General features: G+C 45.1%; 1 protein-coding gene across 2 annotated transcripts in view; it reads right to left on the bottom strand.

Moving 5' to 3' along the window:
• LOC138296817 (zinc finger protein 318-like) overlaps window positions 1-22,292 on the bottom strand; it is a 450,875-nt gene that overhangs the window by 149,174 nt on the left and 279,409 nt on the right. For both annotated transcript variants that reach the window (XM_069236271.1, XM_069236272.1), the window contains one exon: window positions 2,474-2,573. In XM_069236271.1, coding sequence (XP_069092372.1) covers window positions 2,474-2,573 — 100 coding nt within the window. The remainder of the gene's footprint in view (window positions 1-2,473; window positions 2,574-22,292) is intronic.

Raw genomic sequence — 22,292 nt, 5'->3', positions numbered from 1 at the left:
CAGTCAAAAGCCTACCACCAGTGTCAAAGGGAACAGGCAACATAGAAAAAGCCCATCAAAACGGGTTACAAATGGTCGGATAGAGCCTCAGTCAGAACCAAAGGCTAGTATCCAGAAGGGGAAATAAGGGAAGTTACTGACATTTTTGACAAACGCTTCCAGCAAAAATAATATATTTATGGCAACCATATAGCCATCAGTAAACATTGACAAAACATTATCTGGATGTTCACTTCAAAGCGGTTGGAGACACAGGTTTGACTAGGCTTCTGAAACATTTATTTGCAACCGCCCACACTACACTGCCACCTCTAGAGGGGACTGGTACAAACATAAAAGAGGATCACACTGCAAAGAAACAGCTACCACTAACAATTGTTTGAGCGTAGAACTCTTCTAGATACACAGGCAATTCTCCAGCATCCCCAGTGAAGGAGGGCATTTCTGAAAAGTAAGAGAACTTAAAAAAAAAAAAAAAAAAAAAACACTAGAAAAAAGCAATCTAAAGATAGAAAGAATGTATTGGGGCATTACGAGTTTACATGCATTTAAGCAGGGAATGTTTCCCGACAGAAACACTAGATGTAAATCTAATGGAGTTCCAACTTGCAAAACTATTTTTACAGGCAAATACCTTGCTTATTAACCATCACATTGAAGTCTATACAGTATACGAAATGAGTAGGTTTCATGAAAATAAGCAGGAAGTAACTGAAAATATTTCCATTAATGTATGCCCCCACTGTAACAAATAATTACCATGCTCATGTCAACATGTTGTCTGCAACCCCTGTTTACTGAGGGGTCACAACTGAAGTGCCTTTTTGGTGTGCACGGCCCTTAGCCGCAAAAAGATTATTTGAAACCAAATGGCTCAACATTGCAAGCACAATGTCCTCATGTAGTGCCATGGCTAAGAGTCTGCAACAGGTGCGGTTGCAGGTTTTTAAAAATAAATAAATTTAAAAAAATCAAGGAATTTGAATCAGACGTATGTTTGAGGGGAACTTCTAGTATCCTAGATATCCAACATTAGCCAAGCTCACTTTCCTTCTCACCTAACAAATATAACTAGACACAAGGTACTCCAGGGACCCCTGCAAAACCTGCACATCTATTGCTGGCATTTGTTTTCAGTTCCTAATAGAATCAGGGATATTCAACACTAAACTGTCTTCAAGTCTCTAAGGATTTCAAAGATAACTCCTTTAGCAGGGCGCAAAATCTCAAAGACAACAGGAGTCTTGACATGAAATGAGTCACGATCAAGGACACTGGCATAAAGTCCTTTATGGTGAGCCAAAACAGCAGCTCTGTGACCCCTGAGACTTTCAAAGTAAATCCCCAACAAGTCAGAGGAAGGTGGACAGACATCCTGGTAATCTTGCTTGGTCGAAGCCCTAAATAAGAGTGAAAATGGTAAGTGTATATCGTAGTAGAGATGAGCAGAGACACCCACCAGCAGAGAAGGCCCAAATGCACCTACATTCAAGCTATTTCCAGTCCCTTAACCACATGAATGACATCTTAGCAAATGTTGAACTCTTCAACATTTAGAGAAAATCAACAGTCTGTCAACTTCATAGCACTATAGAAGGCAAGGCAATCAGACACTAAAGCCCTGATTTAGAGCTCACTGGACAGGTTACTCCGTCACAACAATGACAGATATTACTCCAGCCGAAATCTAAACCCCACAGAGCACAACAGGATTTAGATTTCGGCAGATGGGATATACATCACCGTTGATCGGAGTAACCCGTCAACAGAGTTCTAAATCAGACCCTAAGTCTTCAATAATGATTTGAACATCAAAAGACGTTATCAAGATAGAATAGAAAATAGATATTTAAAAGTAAAACAGCAAAACAAAGGCAAAGCAATGGTTCAGAGCACCGTTGCTACTCAGAACATACTAACAACCCCAGATGCTACACCTGTGGACCCAAGAGCAGTAAAATGTCACTTTATTAAGCTTGATGTGCCCCAGTCCAGCCATCATACTTCATTTACCCATTGCAGAACATACATTAAATAGATCTTTTCAGTCTTAATCCATCTTAAGTTACATTTGAATATCATTGGATTTAATAAAACATAAAATGCTACGTGTAGGTATTTCCTTTTTAAATAATTGAAGTAAAAATATTCTCCTTTTTAAATCTATTCCCAAATTTCTTGCATCGAGACAGATATTCTAGGTTTATGAATATAAATGAAGATCCGATGAAGGAGAAGTTGATATAAACTAAATGCAAAATTAGATTTGAATCTAGTCACAGGAATCTGGCTGCCAATTTCCAATCTAATATAAATACATGTTAACTATTAAAAACTAAAATGCTGTGGAAACTTGGTAGTTAAGACTCTTTTAGAAACGGTATCTCATGCACTTGGATGACAAAAGTCAATACCAACATGAACAACGTAAAACTACCAGAAATATGCCAGTAAAATCAAATCACAGGCATACCTCTTTGCTTCTTCATTCTTTCCAGCTCTATCCCCAGATAACGAAGCCTCTTTTGTCGGAGATCCTGCTCAGTTTTAATCTTTTCAATTTCTTCGATTACCTGAAAGATACGGGAAGGAAAATGCTTACTAAATGACCTCCACTTCACAGATAAACGTCAACAATATACAAATGCAAACCTGTCTCTAAGTTATTAATACAGTCTAGTTACAACATCCCTGCTCACCAATAATACGAAAATAACAGCTATTCAACTATAGTAAGTTAAGATGGATGAACTGAAACAGCCAAATAACTGCTGCCGGCAGACAGTGTGACAGATGGGTCAAAGAGCATACCTACTGCTGTGTTTTAGACAAGGAAAGGACAAGTAGCTTTTCAGCTCTTGTGAGCTACCTTAGAGCTAACTTTGCATGCGCCTGAACAGCCATCAACAAATAAACATTTATTACATTATGATTAATTTGTGAACTGCCAGAAATCATTAGAAGGGGGAATGCCACGTTACACCTTCCGAACTACAATAATTTCCGGCTAAGCGACCTACATTATACTGCTCTTAAGATGAATCTGCCACAAATTACTAGCAGCATGTTCACTTGGAGTACATATTCTCATACGCTATATTTATTGTAGGTTTGCAGCCACACTATGCATTTCAAACTTATGTTCCACAGAACAAGGAGTAATTTTTTGGAAAACCTGTAATTGTCTGGCCATGCAGCAGAAGAAAAAAAATATTTCCTACTGTACGTTAAAAAGGTTTTTATTTACGAAGGAACTCTGCCTTTTACTTAGTTCTGCTACGTGGTCATGGAACAGTTGAATGGCATTTCATGGAAAACGACTGAGAAGAATGCCATTACTCAGAAACTATTTTACCTAAACTGTTTAACAGAAATGTGCAGGATAAACAGCATTTACCATTTCATAGAAACAAATATGTAGAATGTTTGTTTTTTTTCCTGTCAAAATTTTCCTTTGCACGCTTATTTTTAAGGTGTAAATGCAATGGTTGCAGGTCTTACCTTCAGGATCATTTTTGTTAGAGATATCTATTTCAGCCATTTACTTCATGGGATACTATTTTGAATTTGTGTCTTATACGTGTACGAAAGTAGCCTCTTTTTAGCATGGTTACCTCCACTTCTTGCCTTTTTTCAGTGTGGTTGACTGTGTTCACTGGGATCTTCCTAACCAGGACCCCAGCGACTATACTCTCTCCCTTTAAACTTGGTTGCTTGGACCACAAACACCTCACATTTGGCATACTTGCACCCTCTTATGAGTCCCTATTATATGGTACCCAGGGCATTGGGGTACCATGGGTCCCCCATGGGCTGCTGCATGTATTATGCCACCCATAGGGAGCACATAAAAAGTGTATCTGCAGGCCTGTCATTGCAGCTTGCGTGAATGGGTGCATGCACCCCTTTCATAACAGGTCACTGCACCAGGTCACTAAGTCACCCCTATTGCAGGACCTCCTAGCCCAGAGGGCAGGGTGCTGGTACCTGTGAGTGAGGGCACCCCTGCATGAGCACAAACTCCGGCTCAATTTTCATGGACTTCGTCAGTGCGGAGACAACATTTTATGCGTGTACTGGACATAGGTCCCTACCTATGTCCAACTACATAATGGTAACTCCAAACCTAGGCAAGTTTGGTATCAAACATGTCGGAATCATACCTCAATACTGTTGCCAGTACTGAAAGTATGATTCCACGCACTCTGGGGGCTCCTTAAAGGACCCCAGCTTTCTGGGGAGCCCAACCTGCTACCACCCTTCAGACGGGTTTTTGCCCTCATGCTGCTTGAACAGCTCAAGCTCAGGTAGGCAGAACAAAGGATTTCCTCTGGGAGAGAGTTGGTTACACACTCTCCCTTTGGAAATCAGTGTTACGTGGGTTGGGAGGGGATCCTCCCCAAGCCACTGGTATGCTTTGATGGGCACATTTGGTGCCTTCCTTCCGTACCTAGTTTGCACCTGTTCAGGGATCTCCAGCCCCTGCTCTGGTGTGAAACTGGACAATGGAAAGGTGAGTGGCCACTCCCCTGTCCATCATCACCCCAGGGGTGATGCCCAGAGCTCCTCCAGAGGGTCCCTTGACTCTGCCATTTTGAATCCAAGGTGGGCAGAGGCCTCTGGGAGGTTCTGAGTGGCCAGGTAAGGTAGGTGACGTCAAAGCCTCCTCCTGTAGGTGGTCACCTGGCTGGGTGAACAATCCCACTTCCAAGGCTAATTAGGGTCTCCCTCTTGGGTGGGTCCTCAGATTCAGCTTGCAAGACTTCAGTAGTGTTACTCTTCAACCTCTATTTTGACATCTGGCCACTGGAACTGCAACCGGTCCCTCCAATAACTGACAATCTGCATTCATGATGAAGACTCAGCTTGCAAGATTGTTTACACTGCTCCTTCCAGCTTCTGCAACATTGTCCCAGCTGTGCATCCTCCGAGGGTGGAAAGTCTCTAGTCTACACCAGGAAAAAAATATATCATCTCCCCTGGATAGAAGGAATCACTCCCCTGCATCCGTAGGCACCAACTCCAACATACGACTGGTGGTGGTCTTCTCTACCGGCTGTCCAACTTTGGTGAAGGTAAGCCCTTGCCTTCCCACGCAGGACTGTACCCACGTGCACCGCTACGAAGGCTTGTTGGCATCTCCAAGGGATCATCAGGCTCTGTGTGGCCCCAGCAATCTTCCCTGCGACACATAGCCCTCTGCGTGCATACTCCTGCGGCGTGGAACCCTTCTTCAGTTGTACTGCGTGGGCTCATCTGCGACTCCTGGGTTCCCTTCCAGTGGGTCGCCTCTTTTTCAGATCTTCCTCTGCAGGAATCTACCGCTTGTTTCTTGCTGTCTTGTCTGGGTGTTGCATTTTCCTTATTTTCAGTTCTTTTGGTGGTTTAGGAGAATATCCAGCAACTTACTCCTTTCTTCCTGGTTGCTGGGGCACTGTGGTACTTACCTTTGGGTTTTCCTAGTTCCCTCCGCTCCCCTCTACAGATTCCACTTACCTGGGTGGGGGTCCTGCATTCGCATTCCATTTTTTTGGTACATGGTTTGGGCTCCCTCTGGGGTCGCTATTGTCTATTGCTATTTTTGCCTATTTCAGATTACTAGTGTACATATTTAGTGTGTTTACTTACCTCCTATTGGAGGGAAGCCCGTCTAGTACTTTTGTTAATTGTGTCACTAAAATAAAGTACCTTGATTTTTGCAACACTGAGTTTTTTCTTTCATGTGTGTAAGTTCTGTGTGACCACAGAGGTATTGCATGAGCTTTGCATGTCTCCTAGATAAGTCCTGGCTGCTCATCCAAAGCTACCTTTAGAGAACCTGGCTTCTAGACACTGCCTACACTACACTAAGTTAAGACCTGGCATATGGTTTACGTTCCTTAGGTACAGACCACACACCAGGCCAGCTTCCTACAATACGCTGTCAGAGAATTACTTTGGAGGCTTTTACTTTGCTGGCCCCTCACCAACACCAACATCCATCCTTTACTCCCTCAGAATCTATAAAAACTATCCATCCCTGGCCCCTAAAAGCCTCAACTCTACATAACTATGACCCTTAAAGAGGTCTACCTCTTAATGCCACCCATGCCTGAGCCCTAAAGCCCCTCATTATCTCTAAACCCCGCCTTTTACTGAACTGTAAAAACCCTCTTCCATGCAGAAACTCCACCCCTAAACTCCAACCATCCCAGAATCCTAAAATCCTGTTCCTATAAATAAGCACCCATCCTTGAACCCTTAAAACCCATCACTCTACATCCACCCAGTCCAGAACCTTAACCTCTCACAATCCCAAAAGTATATCCAATCCTAAACCTTAGACTCTTCGCCACCTCTCAATTCTGCTCATCACTGAACCTTGCCAGCACTAAACTATGCCCATTCATGAACCTTAAAAATCATCAACGTACACCTCATCATACTTAATCCCTAAAAACCTTTACTATCCCTAAATTCTTTGCACACCCGATCCCTAAAAGACCCTCATCACCCATACACTTTGTTCATTCCAGATCCCTAATAACCCTCACAACCCCTAAACTTTAACATTACCTGAATCCTAAAAACTCCTTTCTACACCTGAATCAGACTCCTCACTGACCCATAAAAACTCCTATTCACCTCTAAACATCACCCACCCCTGAAGTAAAAAAAACGTTCAATACTCCTAAACTCCACCAAAGTTTAATGCAAGTTTGGATTTTTCCTTTAAATTATCTTTCCTTTCAAATGATTCCTTTAATTTTCGATTTGTGTTTATTACCCTAAAATTGCTTTACCTGAAAATTGTTTTTTCCAGGATTTGGTTTCCTTCAATGTAGTTCTCAGTTATAGCTTTCCATTAGCTGACATACATCACATACAACACATTTTTAAGGTCAACCTAATGAGGACATTTGGATGTGGTAATAACAGCTACCAAAACACAAAGAAAGGTAAACAGAGGATGGGGCTGCCTAGGATACCGTCCTCTGTAACAAACAAAGGCTTGTTAACTAGTGCAATTCGAGGAAAGTATCCTCGTGTGCTGGTAGTTCAAATGATTTCAAGTCCGCCCAACAGTGTTTTTTTTTTTGTTTTCTTTAAGGGACAGACGCACTTTTTTAATGGCTAAAAACTACCACCAGTATTTTGGGAGTTATACAGTTGAATAAACACTGGTACATACAAAGTGGCAACTAGACTAAAGAAGGGGGCAGAAATAGGAAACTACCATTAAAGTAACCTTCTAGTATTCAAAAAGAATTGTAGTAAACGCCTCACCCACTGAAAGTGGCACGTTTCATCATAGGTGCCTTTGCACACCCTGGTTGGATGTTACCACCAGCGCGGACTCACCCAAAGTTGGGAGTTTTTATATAAATGATCTTACTGGATAGAAAAAGGGATCCAGAATAAACTGTTAAAACACCTCCTGGTATATACAGAGGAATTTCCTTTTATTGTTTCATTGTAGGGTACCAAGGATATTTACGGATACAAACAAAACATTCAGGTTTCTTAAGAGAGTTAGTGTCCCAGAAAACATTAACAAGTACAGACTTCAAAAGATTTGGAAAACACTGAGAAACCACCACTGAAATTCACAAAAAATAAAGTGAAAAAACAGCCTAAATATAAAGTATGGTAGAGAGTACTTTTATGGTACATATGGATAAGTTACTTACCTGTAATTCCTAGTTCTCTTCCAGGGGTATCCTCATCAAAGTCATAAACATTGAATATTCCCGCCCTTGTGCGGGGAACCCCGGAGCATACATCAAATACACACATATAAAGTATGAAATATGCACGAAAAATATATATATAGCATTTTTAGTAGACATGACTTTCATACCAAACTCACATACACATGTGTAAACGGCAATGCAGGCTATAATCATAAACAGGCTAAAATGCTTTATTTCTATGAAGTTTTTTTTTTGTATCATAATAAAAATTACAATAGAGAATAAATATCTACCCAAGCCCCAAAAACTGGGCTTAGGGAAAAAAGCAGTAGTAATCACTAGAGAAAAAACTACATTGAAAAGCAATGGAGCATTCTTAGCCAATAGGCTGCATGCAGGTTAACACAGGAGAACCATAAAAACTTTGGCACCGTGCCTTTAAGACCCTGAGCACCTCCAGTATCCCACCATGCCTCAGGGGTGAAGGAAAGGTGATAGTTGGTTCACAGTTAGGTCAGTACTTTTTTACGGTGATAACCTGTGTAACGGATTCGAAAGACACACTGTCCTGCACTTCTAGGAGACGTGCGTCTGGGGAGGAGGGTGGGTTGTTTATGACTTTGATGAGGATACCCCTGGAAGAGAACTAGGATTTACAGGTAAGTAACTTATCCTTCTCTTCCAGGGGATCCTCATCAATAGTCATAAACATTTAATAGATTAGCAAGCCCATCCCTTAACTCTGCGGACTGTCTAATAGAAGTGCAGGAAGAGATATGTATCATGCAAATACATTTCTCAAAGAGGCCTGCCCCACTTGGGCATTTGCTCTTGCATCTGAGTCCAAACAGTAATGTCTAGTAAATGTATGTACAGACTTCCATGTAGCAGCCTTACAAATCTCAGATATTGGAACATTGTTAAGGAGGGCAGCAGTAGCCGCTTTTCCCCTTGTGGAATGCGCTTTAGGTCTACCTAGTAGTTGTTTGTTAGCCAACTGGTAAGCATTAACAATACAAGAAACTATCCATCTTGATATTGTTCGTTTAGATGCTGCCTCTCCTGTCCTCAAATGACCATAATTTACAAACAAGTGGTTGGAATGTCTAATCAGTTTTGTTTTATCCAAATAAAATTTCAACACACTTTTCAAATCTAGGGAGTGCAACGCCTTCTCCGCCGGAGTCTCCGGATTGGGGAAGAAAGTCGGTAAAGAGATAGTCTGATTGATGTGGAATTCTGACACCACCTTCGGTAGGAATGATGGGTGAGTTCGCAGAACCACTCTATTGTCGTGAAAAACAGTGTACAGTTCTTTGGAAGACAAAGCCTGAATTTCACTGACCCTCCTCGCGGAAGTAATGGCTACCAAAAAAGCCGTCTTCCACGTAAGGTGTTGCAAAGAGGCTTTGTGTATAGGTTCGAAAGGAGGGCCCATAAGTTTTGACAATACTATGTTCAGTTCCCATGGAGGAGAGGGTCTCCTAATGGGCGGGAAAACTTTTTTCAAACCTTCGAAGAAATCCTTGACTACTGGTTTCGTAAAGAAGGATTCCTGAGAAGGTGACTTACGATAGGCTGTAATGGCAGACAAATGTACCTTAATAGATGATACCTGCAGACCGGACTTTGCCAGATTAAGTAAGTACGACAATATGACATCCTCCTGAGCCCGTATGAGATTCTGACCTTGTTGACAGCACCATATGTAGAACCTCTTCCACTTAAAAGCGTAAGAACACCGCGTGGAAGGTCGTCTGGACTCTTTCAAGATGTTCATGCACTCCTGCGAGAGCCCTAGGTGCCCATTTGCAGGAATTCAGGAGCCATGCTGTCAAGCTCAGAGAGGGTAGGTTGGGATGCAGAACCCTGTCCTCCATCCTGCTCAGAAGATCCGGTCTGCACGGCAGCCTCCTGTGAGGTTGTTCCGATAGGTTGAGGAGATCTGTGTACCAGAATTGACGGGGCCATTGCGGTGCTATGAGAATCATTCTGGTGCTGGATCTGTAAAGTTTGTTGATCACTACCGGTATGAGGGGAATCGGTGGAAAGGCGTAGAGAAATATCCCTGACCAGTCGATCAACAGGGCATTCCCTCGAGATCCCAGACGGTAGAACCTGGATGCGAAGTCTGGGCATTTCTTGTTTACTTCGTCCGCGAAGAGATCCAATTGAGGGCGACGCCATAGAGCGAAGAAGTCTTCGACGACTTCGTCGTGTAGGACCCAATCGTGGGCGTCCTCTAGGTGTCTGCTCAGGAAATCTGCTTCCACGTTTTGTTGACCTGGCAGGTGAACCGCTGTAAGCGACATTCCTCTGGCCAGGAGCCAATGCCATATTGTTTGGGACTCTCGAGATAGGGATCTCGTTCCCCCCTGTCTGTTCAGATAATACATTGTTGTTGTATTGTCCGTTTGTATCAGGAGAGACTTCCCCTGAATCGATGGAGCAAAAGACTTGAGAGCCAGATGGACCGCTCTGACCTCCAGTAGATTGATGTGGTACTTCTTTTCGTTGTCGGACCACAGGCCCTGAGCTTGAAGGGGACCCAGATGAGCCCCCCATCCCTGAAGAGACGCATCCGTTACCAGAATGTCGGATGGATTACCTGGTGAAACGGAGCACCTACTGACAGGTGAGGTCTGTGCATCCACCATTGCAATGACTGACGTGCCGCTATTGGTAGCCGCATTCTGTCCTCCCAGCGACCTGTCCTTTGGCTCCAGTTGTTCTCCAACGCCTCTTGGAGGGGCCTCATGCGCAGCCTGGCATTTGGGACAATGAAAATGCATGATGTTATGGAGCCCAGCAGAGATGTCACCTGACGGGCCGTCGGTGCGTCGGATTTTAACAGGTCTTGACACTTCCTCTTTATTGATAATAGTCGTTCCTCCGAAGGATACACTCTTTGGCGCTCTGTGTTTAGTATAGCTCCCAGGTAGTGGAGGTTACGTGTTGGAATCAAGGTGGACTTTTGGTAGTTGACTTGAAGACCTAGAGACTCGAAAACCTTGAGCACCATGTCCCGATGGCTTCTCACCTGATCCGGAGAGGTAGCTTTCAGTAACCAGTCGTCTAGGTATGGGTAGACGAAGATTTTTTGTTTTCGAAGATGTGCCGCTACCACTGCCACACATTTCGAGAAGACACGGGGGGCAGACTTCAGGCCGAATGGTAGCACTCTGAACTGATAGTGCTGTGAGGCTATCTGGAAGCGCAAGAATTTCCAATGCTTGGGAGCTATCGGGATGTGAAAATATGCATCCTGCAGGTCGATGGAGCACATCCAGTCTCCCTGATGTAGCTGAGGGAAAATCTGGTGAAGGGCCAGCATCCTGAACTTCTGTTTTCTTATGTACTTGTTCAGCAGCCGTAAGTCCAGAATTGGTCTGAAAACGCCGTCTCGGCCTTTTTTCGCCACTAGAAAATAAAGGGAGTAAACCCCCTTTCCTCTGTGCGCCAATGGAACCTTTTCTATTGCCTTCTTTCGTAAGAGGGCGAGAGCCTCTTTGCGCAGCAGGTTGAGATGAGATGGTTTGCATTTGGCTGGTGGCAGGTGCGCTGGAGGTTGTCTGAAAAGAAGAGTAGCCATTTTCGACAATGTTGAGCACCCATTTGTCTTTTGTGATAGAGTGCCACTCGTGAAGAAAATCTGTGATACTTCCCCCCACCGGAGTGGTGTACAGTGTCGAGGGAAGCGAGATCTCATTGTTTGGCCGGCGCTTTCGGTGTGGACTGCTGAGGTCTACTTGACCCTCGTTCCCTTGTGGCTTTACGAGCCTGAAAAAGAGGGCGTCCCTGCCTTTGCTGTGGCCTCTGGGACCAGTGAGGGGTTTGAACCCTCTGCTGGAAAGGGCACCTGTCATAAGGCATATACCTCCGCCTGAAGTCCTTCTTCCTCTCCAGGCCTACTGCCCTCATGGTGTCCACTTCGGTCTTCATGCGTGCCATTTCGTCATCCGTATGGGTACCAAACAGCGAGTTCTCGTTTAAAGGGAGATTTAAGATGCGCTGTTGAGCTTCCTGTTTTAAACCAGTCAGCCTCAGCCAGGAAGACCTTCTTGCACAGATTCCATGTGCGTACCCATGCGCAGCTAAGTCTGCTCCATCTGCCGCTGCGCTGATGACTTGGTTGGATACCAGACATCCCTCTTGCAGGATTTCTTGGAAGTCCTGTCTGTCTTTCCTGGGCAACTTTTCTGTGAACCTGTTGAGGAAGTCCCACAGAGAACAGTCATACCTGCCCAGGAGAGCAGAAGCGCTGGAGACCTTGATTATGGATGCCGCCGTGCCGCACATCTTTCTCCCCAGAGAGTCAAGATGCCTGCTCTCTTTGTCCAGTGGTACCGTGGAGGATGATGCCACCGAGTGGGTTTTTTGTTCTGCGGCCAATATTACTGAGTCCGGTGGAGGATCCGTTCTTAGGAATAAAGGGTCCTGTTCAGGCGCTTTATATTTTTTCAAAATCCTCGCCGGAGCAGATTTGAGGGTGGCTGGCGTCAAAAAAGTGTCCATGGTCGGCTGCAACAGACCAGGCACTAGCGGCAGTAGCTTTTTTGACGCTGTTCTATGTTGCAGAGTCTCAAAAATGACTGATGAGGAGGTAGATGGCTCTGGAACCTTTAAATTTAACTTCTGCGCTCCCCTTAAAAGCACCTCATTAAAAAGTGGTGATGTCATCCACCGGTGAGACCCGAGCTGGTGGAGAATCTGTTAAGGTGGGAGAGTAACGCCCAACGGATGATCCTGACGACGACCAAGAGGGCGATCTTTGTCGTGATCTTGACCTAGATCGTCGTTGGGAACGTGACCTGCTGCGAGACGCTGTAACAGAGCGCCCAGGCCTGGTGGTCGGTTGACGCGGAGCAGAACTAGCCCGTCCTGCCTGCGCTGTCGGTGATGGTGTTCTCTGAAGAGAGGCAGTAGGCGAGTACATTCGTGAATACTGCGAATCCGGGGAGGCCGCTGGTCTATTAAGGCTCTCCAACCATCTTGGTGATAAGTTGATGGGTGAAACATACCCCGATGATGCCGCTATCGAACTAGATGAATCGCTCCGTATGGAGACCACTGGAGATGGTGCGGCCTTGTCTGCTGGAGGGAGGCGATGTTCTACTCCCTGCGAGACAGGTAAAACCTGTGTCGACAGCTGTGCCGACGTCGAAGGGCGCCCCACCGGTTGTTCTTGCCTCGACGTTGAGTGCCTCGACGTAGTGTCTTGACGTCGAACGGCGATCTTTGGACCTCGACCTACTTGCCGTCGTGTGCCTCGACGTGGAGCGGTGGGAGGCCGACGGCGGATGTCGCTCTTGCCGTCGTGGTGATCTCGACGCCGTGTCTCTTGACATCGTGTCTCTTGACGTCGGGGGCGTGAGGTCTTCGGTGGCAAACGGGCACGCCGGTGATGGCTCGACGTCGATCGGCGGGCTGCCGTCGACGGAGATATGCCCCTGCTATGGCCATGTTCCCTCGACGTCGGGCGGGTCGCCGGCGATCTATGGCGGTGAGATGGTGGCAGCGACGACGTCGACGGGGAACAAACAGGTACTTTCCTACCTGCTGAAGTCGACCTAGCCATTCTCTCCTGAGAGTGGCCTGTTGGCTGCCTGGGGAAAGGAAGGGGATGATGTTTTCTGCCTCTCGTGAAGCCCATGAAGCCTGATCTTTTCTCTGTCCTTCAGAGTCCTCTTTGACATATTCTTGCAGTGTTTGCAAGTGTCAGGGCAGTGACTCTGAGGCAGGCATACAATACAAAGAGTGTGTGGATCTGACTGGGCCTTCTTCCCACAAGAAGGGCATTTGACAAAAAGGGAAGGCATTTTTCTGTCAGGAAAAAACTGCCAAACTCAGACAATGATGTTAGATGTCGAGTAAAACAGGAAAAAAAGCTGTTTTAAAGTATTTTTCTGAGAAAAACTCAGAAAAACTGAGAGCTCAATGCTCCAGGATCCTCTCCGAAGAAGCCGGAAAAAAGAACTGACCTAACTGTGAACCAACTGTCACCTCTCCTTCACCCCTGAGGCATGGTGGAATCCTGGAGGTGCTCAGGGTCTTAAAGGCACGGTGCCAAAGTTTTTATGGTTCTCCTGTGTTAACCTGCATGCAGCCTATTGGCTAAGAATGCTCCATTGCTTTTCAATGTAGTTTTTTCTCTTTTTCTCTAGTGATTACTACTGCTTTTTTCCCTAAGCCAAGTTTTGGGTGGGTAGATATTTATTCTCTATTGTAATTTTTATTATGATAAAAAAAAAAAACTTCATATAAATAAAGCATTTTAACCTGTTTAAGATTATAGCCTGCATTGCCGTTTTACACATGTATATGTGAGTTTGGTATGAAAGTTATGTCTACTAAAAAAGCTATATATATTTTTTTTTCGTGCATATTTCATACTTTATATGTGTGTATTTGATGTATGCTCCGGGGTGCCCGCACATAGGCGGGAATATTCAATGTTTATGACTATTGATGAGGATCCCCTGGAAGAGAAAAATTTATATTTAGTCCACTAATTATGTATGGAAACCATTTGGCTTTCATCCTTTAGTCTTGGTTTTTAAAAAACAAGATTTGTGTCGGACAGAGCAAATGTAAATCATGCCAGTGGTGTTGGACAATGCCACATTGCATTCAGTAGAAAGTGACATTCATCTGTAATTCAAACACTGAAAACAAGCACTTGATACTTCTGTGTTCCGAAGGTTAGCAATTAATATTATTTTAAGCTCATCTTTCCATTTAAAGTGAAAATCTTTTTTAAAACTGCCCAATTTTAATAGCTGGGAGGCCAAGATCTCATTAAGGGATATTAATCCCAGTGCACACAACCTAGCATTCAAATCTTATTTATTTGGCTACAAATATTATAAGAGCAGGAATAGAGACTGTAATGATAGCTATGATTTAGGTTTTATTAGTTTCAGAAAACAATACAGTGTGTTTTTGGTAAAATAACATGAAGGAACAGAAATTAGGTGTCCCCAATATCTTGACTCCAAAGACAGGAAGAAAAATGCTACTTACCCATAACCATCTATTACTAGTGTGTAGTGCTGTAGATTCACATGCCCTGCATACTTCCATCTTAGTTCTGGGCCCCGACATGTGCAACTTGTTTTTCATCAAAGATATTCGAGTCACAAAACCTGCCATAACGCTAACCTCTGTCAACAATGTAACAGCACACAGACTCCACCTCAGACTGTTTTCCTTCTGAAAGTGTGGGTACTGTATGTGCTGTTGTGTGTTGAAAACAATGTGCGCCACATTATAAAAATGAAGTCAGTAAAGAACATCTATAAACATCACTTGCTTACAGGGAGGTGCGTGGAGACATATGAATCTGAAGCACTACACTTAGAAGCAGCACTGTCTGTTAATTGCATCTGTGGCTGTAGATGTGCATGCTCTGCATAGACTATAATGCAGTGCCTCTCCATGGCGGTGACTAGCAAGCAGATAATGCAGTATTTGAAAAGGTATTCAAGACTGATTGAACAACCAAAGCGTATTGACGTTGTAGGAAATCAACACAGTAATGTTTGGTGAAGGTATGTGGTGTTGACCAAGTAGCAGCCTTGCAGATAGAGTAAAAGGGGGGGGGCCAAAAAGCATAGGTAGATACCCATGACTAGTTCGTAGCCTATGGATAATGCTGGATCCTACTAATCAAAGTACTGCGGATCCCATTTGTAGAAGGCCCGTGTATGAATAGCAGCACCATAAAAAGAATCCTCTTCTTAACTGTAAGCTAGGGCAATTTATATAGATGCCTGATAATGGATTCTCAACTGTGAACACCCAAAACAAGGCGTGCAGCAGCATTTTATAGTGCCTGAAGATTTTTTTTTTGTTTAATCCATTGAGAAGGCAAACCCAAATACAGGTAATTAACTTAATCCAACCTAGTCATTATTAAATGCACGGACCATTGTCCTGCGAGCGCCTTTCAGGATGATTCCCATGGAAACATTCCCAAAGTTCACACGTTGCACTCTCTTCAGGCAGAAGCATCAACTGCAGGCCAGTCCAGCAAAGCAACACAGCAAAGGGACAGTACTCCTCCAGCTCTTCTCCTTGACAGAGGTTCCTCTTGATTTCCAGAAGTGATCTAAAGTCTGGGGGTTTCGGTCTACTACTAATACCCCTTTGAAGTTGGCAAACTTCAAAGCAAGGTCTCATGTTGGAAAGATCCTTCCTTGTCTAGGCCTGGCCCCAGAGATACTCTAGGGGGTCGGAGACTGCAATGTGCGACAGCAGGCTCAGCCCTTTCAGGTGTAAGTGACCACTCCTCCCTCCACCCTAGCCCAGATGGCTCATCAGAATATGCAGGCTACACCCCAGCTCCCTTTGTATCACTGTCTAGAGGAGAATAGTGAACAGCCCAACTGTCAAACTGGCCCAGACTGGGAATCCACAAACAAGCAGTCACAGAATGGTTTAAGCAAGAACATGTCTACTTTCTAAAAGTGGCATTTTCAAACTCCCAGTCTGAAAAACAACTTCACTAACAGATGTATTTTTAAAATTGTGAGTTAAGAGACCCCAAACTACTTATTTCTATCTGCCCTCAAAAGGAATCTGCGCTTTAAAGTTATATAAAGCCTGCCCCAATGTTAACCTATGAGGGAGAAAGGCCTTGCAACAGTGAAAAACCAATCTGGCAGTATTTCACTGTTAAGACAAGTAAAACACACCAGTACATGTTATACCTTTTAAATACACTGCACCCTGCCCATGGGGCCACCTGGGGCCTACCTTAGGGGTGCCTTACATGTACCAAAAAGCGAAGGTTTGAGCCTAGCAAGTGGGTACACTTACCAGGTCGAATTGGCAGTTTAAAACTGCACACAGACACTGCAGTGGCAGGTCTGAGCCATGTTTACAGGGCTCCTAATATGGGTGGCACAACCAGTTCTGCAGGCCCACTTGTAGCATTTGATTTACAGGCCCTAGGCACCTCTAGTGCACTTTACTAGGGACTTACTAATAAATCAAATATGCCAATCAGCAATAAACCAATCAACAATACAATTTACAAAGAGGGCATATGCAGTTTAGCACTCATTAGCAGTGGTAAAGTGCCCAGAGTCCTAAAGCAAACAAAAAATGATCCGAAAAATTAGGAGGGAGGAGGCAAAAAGATTGGGGATCACCCTGCAAAAAAGGACAGATGCAACACTTCACTAATGGTATTTGGAAGAAAAAGGCTTGTTGACAAGATTTCTGTTATGCAGTTAATTGCTGCAAGAAGAACTAATAAGGAAGGGGGGAAAAAGGCCAAATCTTTCTAAGTGCAAAATATACAGGATAACCTCTTCCTCTTGGCATGAGACAAGGTTAACAGTGGATGTAGAATCTTTACTATCTGGAAGAATATGACATTCTAGTGGATGTCTTCACCCCTTTCAAGATTTTCTTACAAAATCTAAATGTTGATATTTCAAAAATGCAGAAGACAAGTTGCTAAACCCATCAATGATAGGTTAGGTGTGTAGGTTCTGGTCCCAGAATTTCTAAAGAAGGGGCTATCTGCACAGCAGCTTCCTGTATGGTCTCTGATGGGTGAAGAAGGCCTGTGAAACACCCCTGTTGAGGCCATGTGGATAAGTTACTTACCTGTAAATCCTAGTTCTCTTCCAGGGGTATCCTCATCAAAGTCATAAACATTGAATAGTCCCGCCCTTGTGCGGGGACCCCGGAGCATATATAAAATACACACATATTAACATGTGTAAAAAACAGCAATGCAGGCTATAATGTTAAACAGGCTAAAATGCTTTATTTCTATAAAGTTTTTTTTTTTTTTTTTTTTTTTTTATATTATAAAGCTACAATAGAGAATAAATATCTACCCAAGCCCCTCAAACTAGGCTTAGGGAAGTAAGCAGCAGCAAACTCTAGAGAAAAAGAGAAAAAACTGCATTGAAAAACAATGAAGCATTCTTAGCCAATAGGCTGCATGCAGGTTAACACAGGAGAACCATAAAAACTTTGGCACCGTGCCTTTAAGACCCTGAGCACCTCCAGTATCCCACCATGCCTCAGGGGTGAAGGAAAGGTGACAGTTGGTTCACAGTTAGGTCAGTTCTTTTTACGGTGACAATTTTCATAACTGATTCAAAACACAGTCTGTCCTGCACTTCTAGGAGACGTGCGTCCGGGGAGGAGGGTGGGTTGTTTATGACTTTGATGAGGATACCCCTGGAAGAGAACTAGGATTTACAGGTAAGTAACTTATCCTTCTCTTCCAGGGGATCCTCATCAATAGTCATAAACATTGAATAGATTAGCAAGCCCATCCCTAAACCCAGCGGACTGTCCGATAGAAGTGCAGGAATAGATATGTCTTACGCAAATAGATTTCTTAGAGAGGCCTGCCCCACTTGGGCATCCGCTCTTGCATCGGAGTCTAAACAATAATGTCTTGTAAACGTATGGACAGACTTCCATGTAGCAGCTTTACAAATCTCAGATATTGGAACATTGTTAAGGAGAGCAGCAGTAGCCGCTTTACCCCTTGTGGAATGCGCTCTAGGCCGCGCTAGCAATTGTCTATTAGCTAGCTGGTAAGTATTAACAATGCAAGAAACTATCCATCTTGATATTGTTCGCTTAGAAGCTGCCTCTCCTGTCCTTAAATGACCATAGTTTACAAACAAGCGGTTAGAGTGTCTAATCGATTTTGTCTTGTCCAGATAAAATTTCAGCACTCTTTTCAAGTCTAATGAGTGCAATGCTTTCTCTGCCGGAGTCTCCGGATTGGGAAAGAACGTCAGTAAAGTTATGGTCTGATTAATATGGAATTCTGACACCACCTTCGGAAGGAAAGATGGGTGAGTTTGCAGAACCACTATTGTCATGAAAAACCGTGTACGGTTCTTTTGCAGACAAGGCCTGGATTTCACTGACCCTCCTCGCTGAAGTAATGGCCACTAGAAAAGCCGTCTTCCACGTAAGGTGTTGTAAAGAGGCCTTATGTATAGGCTCGAAAGGAGGGCCAATAAGTTTTGCCAGGACTATGTTCAGTTCCCATGGAGGAGAAGGCCTCCGAATTGGCGGAAAAACTTTCTTCAAACCTTCTAAGAAATCCTTGACTACAGGTTTTGTAAAGAAGGATTCCTGAGAAGGTGATTTGCGATAGGCAGTAATAGCAGACAAATGTACCTTAATAGATGATACCTGCAGACCGGACTTCGCTAGATGAAGCAAATAGGACAGTATGACATCCTCCTGCGCCCGTATGGGATTATGACCTTTCTGACAGCACCATATGTAGAATCTCTTCCACTTAAAAGCGTAGGAACGCCGCGTGAAAGGTCGTTTGGACTCTTTCAAGATGCTCATGCACTCCTGCGAGAGTCCTAGGTGCCCATACTGCAGGAATTCAGGAGCCATGCTGTTAAGCTCAGAGAGGGTAGGTTGGGATGTAGAATCCTGCCCTCCATTCTGCTCAGAAGATCCGGTCTGCACGGCAGCCTCCTGTGAGGTTCTTCCGACAGGTTGAGGAGATCCGTGTACCAGAACTGTCGGGGCCATTGCGGCGCTATAAGAATCATTCTGGTCCTGGATCTGTAAAGTTTGCTGATCACTGCCGGAATGAGGGGAATCGGCGGAAAAGCGTAAAGAAATGTCCCTGACCAGTCGATCAACAGGGCATTCCCTCGAGATCCCGGACGGTAGAACCTGGATGCGAAGTCTGGGCATTTCTTGTTTACTTCATCTGCGAAGAGGTCCAGTTGAGGCCGACCCCATTGCGCGAAGATGTATTCTGCGACTTCGCCGTGCAGGACCCAATCGTGAACGTCCTCCAGGTGTCTGCTTAGAAAGTCTGCTTCCACGTTCTGCTGACCTGGCAGGTGAACTGCTGTAATTGACATTCCTCTGGCCAGGAGCCAATGCCATATCGCTTGGGACTCTCGCGATAGGGGTAGGGACCTCGTTCCCCCCTGTTTGTTCAAGTAATACATCGTGGTTGTATTGTCCGTCTGTATCAAGAGAGTTTTCCCCTGAATTAGCGGTATGAAGGACTTGAGAGCGAGATGGACCGCTCCGAGTTCTAGCAGATTGATGTGGTACTGCTTTTCCTTGTCTGACCACAGACCCTGCGCTTGAAAAGGACCCAGATGAGCCCCCCCATCCCTGAAGAGATGCATCCGTTACTAGGGTGTCGGATGGAAGCACCTGGTGAAACGGAGCACCCACTGACAGGTGAGGTCTGTGCATCCACCATCTCAATGACTGAAGTGCTACCTCCGGTAGCCGCACCGTGTCCTCCCAGCGACCTGTTCTCTGGCTCCAGTTGGTCTCCAATGCCTCTTGGAGGGGTCTCATGTGGAGTCTGGCATTTGGGACAATAAAAATGCACGATGCCATAGAGCCCAGTAGTGATGTCACCTGACGTGCCGTAGGTGCGCTGGCTCTCAACAGGTCCTGGCACTTCTTGTTTATTGAGGATAGTCGTTCCTCCGAAGGATACACTTTTTGTAGTTCTGTGTTTATGATAGCTCCTAGGTAGTGAAGATTCTGCGTTGGAGTCAAGGTTGACTTCTGGTAATTGACCTGAAGACCTAGAGCTTCGCAAACTCCTAGTACAATGTCCCGATGGCTTCTCGCTTGCTCCGGAGAAGAAGCCTTTAGTAGCCAGTCATCTAGGTATGGATATATGTATATCCTTTGTCTTCAGAGATGTGCCGCCACCACTGCCATACATTTCGAGAAAACTCTTGGGGCAGATTTCAGGCCAAAGGGTAGAACCCTGAACTGGTAATGCTGTAACGCTACTCGGAAGCGCAGGAATTTTCGATGTTTTGGAGCTATTGGGATGTGAAAATATGCATCCTGCAGGTTGATGGAGCACATCCAGTCTCCCTGATGCAGTTGAGGGAAAATCTGGTGAAGCGCTAGCATTCTGAACTTCTGCTTCCTTATGTATTTGTTCAGCAGCCGTAGATCCAGGATTGGCCTGAAAACGCCCTCTCGACCCTTCTTTGCCACTAGAAAGTAACGGGAGTAGACCCCCTGTCCTCTTCGTGCCGGTGGAACCTTTCTATGGCATTCTTTCTTAGGAGGGCGAAAGCCTCCTTGCGTAGCAAGCTGAGATGAGATGGATTGTCTTTGGTTGGTGGCAAGTGTGGTGGAGGCTGTTTGAAAAGAAGAGAATAGCCATGTTCGACAATATTAAGCACCCATTTCTCTCTTGTGATAGAGTGCCACTCGTGAAGATAAGCCGTAATACTTCCCCCCCCCACCGGAGTGGTGTACAGTGTCGAGGGAAGCGAGATTTCATTGCTTGGTGGGTGCTTTCGGAGTGGATTGTTGAGGTCTGCTTGACCCTCGCTCCCTTGTGTTTCTTCGTTGAAAAAGAGGTCGTCCCTGTCGCTGCTGTGACCTTTGCGCCCAATGAGGGGTTTGAACCCTCTGCTGGAAAGGGCGTCTATCATACGGCCTGTACCACCTCCTGAAATCTTTCTTTCGAGGCCCACCGCCTTCAAGCTATCCACCTCTGTCTTCATCCGGCCATCTCTTCGTCTGCATGGGCACCGAATAGAGAGTTCCCGGCAAATGGGATGTAAGGAAATGCCTCCTTGGCATGGTTACCCCCTGACTTTTTGCCTTTGCTGATGCTATGTTTTGAATTGAAAGTGTGCTGAGGCCTGCTAACCAGGCCCCAGCACCAGTGTTCTTTCCCTAAACCTGTACTTTTGATTCCCCAATTGGCACACCCTGGCATCCAGATAAGTCCCTTGTAACTGGTACCTCTGGTACCAAGGGCCCTGATGCCAGGGAAGGTCTCTAAGGGCTGCAGCATGTATTATGCCACCCTAGAGACCCCTCACCCAGCACAGACACACTGCTTACCAGCTTGTGTGTGCTAGTGAGAACAAAATGAGTAAGTCGACATGGCACTCCCCTCAGGGTGCCATGCCAGCCTCTCACTGCCTATGCAGTATAGGTAAGACACCCCTCTAGCAGGCCTTACAGCCCTAAGGCAGGGTGCACTATACCATAGGTGAGGGTACCAGTGCATGAGCACTGTGCCCCTACAGTGTCTAAGCAAAACCTTAGACATTGTAAGTGCAGGGTAGCCATAAGAGTATATGGTCTGGGAGTCTGTTTTACACGAACTCCACAGCACCATAATGGCTACACTGAAAACTGGGAAGTTTGGTATCAAACTTCTCAGCACAATAAATGCACACTGATGCCAGTGTACATTTTATTGTAAAATACACCACAGAGGGCACCTTAGAGGTGCCCCCTGAAACTTAACCGACTATCTGTGTAGGCTGACTGGTTCCAGTAGCCTGCCACACTAGAGACATGTTGCTGGCCCCATGGGGAGAGTGCCTTTGTCACTCTGAGGCCAGTAACAAAGCCTGCACTGGGTGGAGATGCTAACACCTCCCCCAGGCAGGAGCTGTAACACCTGGCGGTGAGCCTCAAAGGCTCACCCCTTTGTCACAGCACCGCAGGACACTCCAGCTAGTGGAGTTGCCCGCCCCCTCCGGCCCCGGCCCCCACTTTTGGCGGCAAGGCCGGAGAAAATAATGAGAATAACAAGGAGGAGTCATTGGCCAGTCAGGACAGCCCCTAAGGTGTCCTGAGCTGAGGTGACTC

Source organism: Pleurodeles waltl, chromosome 5, assembly GCF_031143425.1.
Source record: "Pleurodeles waltl isolate 20211129_DDA chromosome 5, aPleWal1.hap1.20221129, whole genome shotgun sequence".
NCBI classification, from domain to species: domain Eukaryota; kingdom Metazoa; phylum Chordata; class Amphibia; order Caudata; family Salamandridae; genus Pleurodeles; species Pleurodeles waltl.
Note: the sequence above shows the minus strand (reverse complement) of the source record. Positions and strands in the feature narration are given on the sequence as shown.